The sequence below is a fragment of the Eurypyga helias genome, unplaced genomic scaffold (assembly GCF_000690775.1).
Source record: "Eurypyga helias isolate BGI_N326 unplaced genomic scaffold, ASM69077v1 scaffold23257, whole genome shotgun sequence".
Classification (NCBI taxonomy): Eukaryota; Metazoa; Chordata; class Aves; order Eurypygiformes; family Eurypygidae; genus Eurypyga; species Eurypyga helias.
In genome coordinates, this window is record NW_010261410.1 from 6253 (window position 1) to 12560 (window position 6308).

A 6308-nucleotide genomic window follows, 5' to 3' on the forward strand; every position below is an offset into this window, starting at 1 on the left:
TTGACATTGCTATTCTTCAGTAATAACTGTTAAGCCTGTTATGTGTAACTTCATATACTCCTTATACTTAAGGTTACTGTTGAGTCCAAGTGCATCTCAGTTTTACAGACCGAAGCGTTAACATGGAATTTAAACTCCTTTCAGTATCTTCCCAGTCAAGATTTTCCGGTGTCTTTCCACACTGCACAGTTAGATGTGTAGTTTCTTACTCTTGGCTATTAGGAAATCTACAGTGATGCTTCTCTGTATGCATCCCGATCTTTTGTCTACCAGGATGAACAACATTTTCACAAACACTGCAGAGTTGGCTTCAAGTATTCAAAAAGGAAGAAATCTTCACAGCAATGCAAGGATGATGCTGACAAATACCTGCCAAAAAGACAAGGATACATACCTTGTTGAACAATGGCACTTTATTCCCCGTGCAGAGCAGAAAGTTTAGTTCATCTAAGTCTGTCCAAAAACGCAGTGTAAATAAAAGTTCTCTTCAAACTGTTTCAAGAACAGCTGCCATTTCCTTGAACTGTCTGAAGAAGTTCTAAAAAGCAAGAGTTAAGATAAATTTCAGTTGCTTGAAGAAAAGCTCAGACTGTAGTTCAAACTAGCCCATTAGACAAAAATTTCAATCCATGTCTCTCTCATTCCATCTTTCCTCCAGTTACAGTTTGCAGCTTGAACTGAAAGTTTCTACTTTTCTTTTTTTGGGCTCATTTGCATTTGGGCACATTCACTATTAAATCTACACAGGTGATGCCTTATTTGCATGGGTTTGCCTATTAATAGGAGAAGATGCCATGAAAGAAAATTACAAAGTAGCTCTCACACTACAAAGAAAGCCCCCACCAAAAAACCAAACTTCTCACACAAATGTTTCTATTCCCAGCTAAAATAATTCAGGCTTCTCAAGTATAGGATCTACTTATAGTAGTTGAGCAACAAATTATTAAATAGGTTTCAACCAGAATGAATACATTTCATAACATCCAAGGATTCACAGTATTCGTGCTAGTCCAATACCAAGGATTTATTTACTGTACACTTGTAGGGTATTCCAAGTGATGTATTCACCCTTTAAACAGGAATGACAACACAAGTGCCACATTTATGCAAAATTAAACAAGGTCACATAAGTTTCTAGATGAAATCACAGCAATTAATGGCCAGTGGTGACAAAGCAGACTAACATCCCTTCCTAATCATTAATAAATGCAAAGCTTAAGTTTTAGATTTTGAGGCTGCGTAACAATTCCATAGATTTAGAATATTCCATCTGGTTTTAGTAAGGTAGAGTGACAGCTGACAAGAAATATCAAAAAAACTTTACATTTTCAGTTGATAGCTTAATTGTAAGAAAACCGATTAGTTACTGCTAAATTAACATTTCTGGATAACTGACATAGAACTAAATGCTATGAAATAAGTATTTCGCTTCAGTGTTTTGAATAATTGACTGCTTCATCTTTGAACAACCAGATGAGTAAAATAAGCAACACACCCACAGAGATGAAGGTACACCGTGGCTCCTTCACAGCAAGGTCAGTGCTGTTTTTAAGAGACTGAATTGAGTAATGCCGATTACAGACCTTGAACTGTGGGATCGTCATCTCAAAAGACTTGTCCGTCACTTGTCCTGAAGGGTCTGCCACTCTGAGCGTCACTGTAACATAAGGATACTTCAGAGACCTGCAGGTGTCGGAGCTCATCGCAACTCCCAGCTTCCATTTAATATCTACAAACTACAGAGAAGGAAATCATTTGACACAGTGTAAAAGAGACCTGGCCTACCATGGCTATTCTGCTGGATGTTTTACACACAATACAGGACATGTGGAGCTCAGATCCAAATGGAAAACAAACATACACATTCAGAAATTATACTAAGTACAAAATCATCCACCCTTCCTTTTAATAGTGAAAAAATAAGCAATTTACTAAGTTACTTCACTAATTTGTTTTCATAGTCAAGTAGAGTGTATTTAAAGTTCTAGTAACAGGAGCTTGAGCCAGGGAGTTCACCTGGCTTGTACATAATTTGTGCTTTTGTCTTTTTAAGATGTTTCTAAATCAAGTGGAAACATGAGAAAAAACTCTGACAGTGCACAAAATTCTAACAGTAATAATGGAAAAAAAAGATATTTCATAATTTTATTTTAGATAAATCAAAGTACATTATAAATATATTTCAGACAGGTAAGTTATTTTTAGCCTTTTATGACAGGCAGACCTGTTGAATAAGGAAGTGGAGAGCCTTTAGAAGCTTGATATCAAGCCAGACATTTTTTTCTAATTCTGTACTCTTTTAAACTGCTGTTACGAAAAAAACCCCACCAGATCTTAAAATGCAAATACACTTATTTTTTTCCAAAAGGGGGGGTGGGGGTGGGGAGAGAAAGGAATGCTGGAAATTGACAGAAAGTATCATTAACAAGAACATAAACTTCAAGGGAGACAAAAGATTAGAACAATCAAGTACTGGTGTTATCAACTCTAAAGAACAATTGAAGTTATATTTAAAACAGATTTACATAAACAGCTAATACAATTGTCTGCCACACTGACTGCCACTCTCCTCCTCCAATGATGCACTTATTTTTAAAGAGGTATGAAACGTGACTTTATCATCCAAACAGTATTAGATAACTGTTCAGCATTTAGACCACCTTTATTGTATATGCTTCTTCACCCAGGTAAATAGTTGCCAACATATACATATATCATAGAATGGTTTGGGTTGGAAGGGACCTTAAAGACCATCTAGTTCCAAACCCTCTGCCATGGGCAGGGACACCTTGCACGAGACCAGGTTGCTCAAAGCCTCATCCAGCCTGGCCTTGAAGACATCCAGGGATGGGGCATCCACAACATCTCTGGGCAACCTGTTCCAGTGCCTCACCACCCTCTCTGTGAAGAATTTCTTCCTGACATCTAATCTAAACCTCCCTGATTTCAATTGATACCCATTACCCCTTGTCCTATCACTACAGGCTCTTGTAACAAGTCCTCTCCCAGTACCCTTGTAGGCCCCCTTCAGATACTGGAAAGCTGCAATGAGGTCTCCTTGGAGCCTCCTCTTCTCCAGGCTCAACAAGCCCAACTCTCTCAGCCTGTCCCCATAGCAGAGGTGCTCCAGCCCTCTGAGCATCTTCGTGGCCTCCTCTGGACTCGCTCCAACCCATCTATATCCTTCTGATATTGAGGGGTCCACAGCTGGACGCAGTACTCCAGGTGGGGTCTCACCAGAGCAGAGTAGAGGGGCAGAATCCCCTCCCTCGACCTGCTGGCCACACTTCTCCTGATACAGCCCAGGATACGGTTGGCTTTCTGGACTGCCAGCGCACACTGCCAGCTCATGTTCAGCTTTTCATCCACCACACATTTTATATACACAGAAAAGCTGTTGGTGGTCAACATACCAGCATGTGCTTGACATTACAACACACACAACAAAGCAGTGACATCTCTGACATCAATAGTTAGCTCAGCCACGCTATGTCATTTAGTTACCTGCCCCACTGTGGCCATATTTCTTGCATCTTCTGACACAGTAACGGATTTGCCCTGCTCATTCCACACATGACGAATAACTTGAACAGCATGTTTCGGCAGCGCACTGACTGCGTTGCCCAAGGCAGTGACAAGCTCTTCTGTAGAGAGATTGTTTCTGGCGGCCGTGCTATAGGTATATCCAAAGAACACCATGTCAATTACATTCTCCATTAATTTAATAACATTTATCCCTTTACCCTAAATAGGTATTTTTTTATTTCTGCTTTATGTGTCTATGCACTTAGCAATAATTAGGCAGCCTGTGATTCTTTTTTTTTTCCAGAATATTTTATTAATCTCTGGTATCCACATGCCAAAACCAACATGACCTGACTTTTAATGTGTCTTAATATGCAGAGATCAAGCTTCACTGGGCTTGCACAACACACATGAAAACAAAAAATTATCACAGCCCCCAAGTGCAGTTGAAACTGAAAAAAAGATGTAATTCAGTAAGAGATGGGTCCATAGAGCAGTTAAACAATATTATTACTTTAGAAACAAAGCCGTGTAATTAAACATTTAGGAGAGGTAATTTAAGTATCACCAGAAGGCAAGTAAGGACCTCTAGGTAATGGTATAATGGGTACTAACAGGAATCAAATGATGCAATAAACCCTCAGCTGAAAAGGCAGCAAGTCTAACTCAATTTCCTCTACAGTAACAGATAAGATAAAAAAATCCCATCCTAGGTTCGTTCATGCAGATCCACTCCTCTTAGACATTAAAAAAAGAAAAAAAATAGTTGGTCCTCTAAGTAGCATGGTCTAATATAATTTAAGGGTTTATATTTTAATAGAGGAAAAATAGTATGTTACATTTCTACTGGTATATTTTCTTCAGTCATACTAAGGTTACATAAAATGTTTAGATAATAGATATTAAAAGAACAAGCAAGATCTTGAAAATGCTATCTTTCTGAAAACAGGAAAGATTACAGCAAAACAACAGCTGAAAATATTACCTAAAAACTCTGCTTTTACCACAGCAGAGTTCAACAATGTAAAACTGTGTGCCCTTCAAACAGGCACAAATTCTGCTTTCTAATCTGTAAGAAAAGCTTTTAGAACATCCTTCTTCCAGGCAAAGGCCTAGCCGGCTTACCTCTAGAACTGAGCTTAACTCTCTCATTTATTTTGCCAGTAGTTCTAATGTTTGCAGACAGGATTAGAACGATTTCCTCTTTTTAATTTTTTAAATTACCTAAAGTGAGACTATGTAGTGGAAGGAATAAAAAAAGACATCAGGCAAAGTACATTATTTTGTGCTTACCTAAATAGAAAGGAAACAATGTTAGCTATTTTTGCCAAGTCACCAACATTAATTTCAATTCCAGATGTTTGAATTCTCTAGAAACAAAATGTTCAAAGAATTACAAATAATAATAAATGACACAGTAATAAAAACCTCTGTGTGTGTATATTGCATATGTATATGCACACATCCCAAAAAATTACCTTGGGGAATCTACCCTTTACAGCATAACCAGATACTATGTTTGCTTTTAAGTGCTAGCATCCAAACTTACCTGACACAGTTCAGCTACATTTACACCTGGGATCTTATTGTTCAGATGCTGAATTATTTGTTCACACTGTAAAAAAATTAAGTTTGAAAACATGGTTTTTAATATACAAGACAAAGATAGTCTGAATACTATGAGACTACAAAACAAAAAAGAAGACTGGCTAATGCAAAAATGGATAACAAGAGGATGCTTTAAATGCAGAATAAAGAATAAAGTCATTGAAATTACTGATTTTGAAATGATAATCAAATCCCAGAAAAGCAAGTAAACTCAGTCAAGACTTTCAGTTACTACCTCACTATCTATTCCTATCTAACCCACCATTTTCATACAAACTGAACAGCCACCCTGTTAAAGTGCATACTACAGTAAACAAGCCAAATGCCTTTTAGATAAGCTAGCTTGATATCTCAGTTAGACAAAAGGCAAAAAAAAAATTTTTTTTTTAAATCTTCTGTGATAAAAACAAAGTTAAAGCAATCTCATCGCTCTTAGCAGAACTGGTCCATTTTCTCAGTCAGGTAAATCTAAGTTAGCACATACATTCCAGCAACAAAAAGGTCTTCTGGAATCCACATCCCATTTATTGTCCTACTTACCAGTTCTGCAAAAAAGTCTTGAGGTATTAAGTTAATCTTATCTGCTGCACCAGAAATATCTGAAAAACACAAGCAGTCGTGATCAGAAACCAAACCTTAAAAGTGTTGCAGTAATGATTCTAGTGTCGTTCTGAAGAATTCCTAGGTCACGATGCATGCATTTGTCATAAAAGTAAAGCTTTAAGGGAGTTTGTCGTGAACCACATTCATACAACCTGCTCAGCATCCCAAGTCTAACAGAAGCGACTCCATCAGGCCTCAGAGGTCCAGACAGAGTCTATGCAGCTGCAAAGTTTCACAGCTCTAGGTAACTCCCCCAGCCCCGTGGATCAGTGTCCGCACTGAGTCCCTCAGCTCATGCTGACTCCAGGGATGCCCAGGGCTGCCCCCTGGCACCAGCAGCACAGCACCGCTGCCCTCTCCTTTAAAGCTACACAGCTACATCCCAGACGTCTCCCGGCGGCCAAACCCCCAGGCAACCCGCGGAGACGCCCGGAAGGCTCGCCCCACCCCACCACAAGCTTTCACCGGGAACGGCTCGCCCCCAGGCCCTAGGTAAGGCGGTTCTGCGGGGCAGCCCCCCCGGCTAAGCCTTCAATGCACGGGAGCGCCCGCATCCCCGTCCGGCTGTGTTC

At 39.3% G+C, this 6308-nt stretch overlaps 1 protein-coding gene across 1 annotated transcript in view; it reads right to left on the reverse strand.

Annotated features, from left to right (window-relative positions):
• Positions 1–487: 487 nt before the first annotated feature.
• COMMD6 (COMM domain containing 6) overlaps positions 488–6308 on the reverse strand; it is a 5989-nt gene continuing 168 nt past the window's right edge. The window contains exons 2-7 of the mRNA XM_010155373.1: positions 5674–5732; positions 5075–5140; positions 4819–4895; positions 3505–3673; positions 1584–1736; positions 488–538 (exon numbers count right to left, since the gene is read on the reverse strand). Of these exons, the coding sequence (XP_010153675.1) occupies positions 488–538; positions 1584–1736; positions 3505–3673; positions 4819–4895; positions 5075–5140; positions 5674–5732 (575 nt within the window). The remainder of the gene's footprint in view (positions 539–1583; positions 1737–3504; positions 3674–4818; positions 4896–5074; positions 5141–5673; positions 5733–6308) is intronic.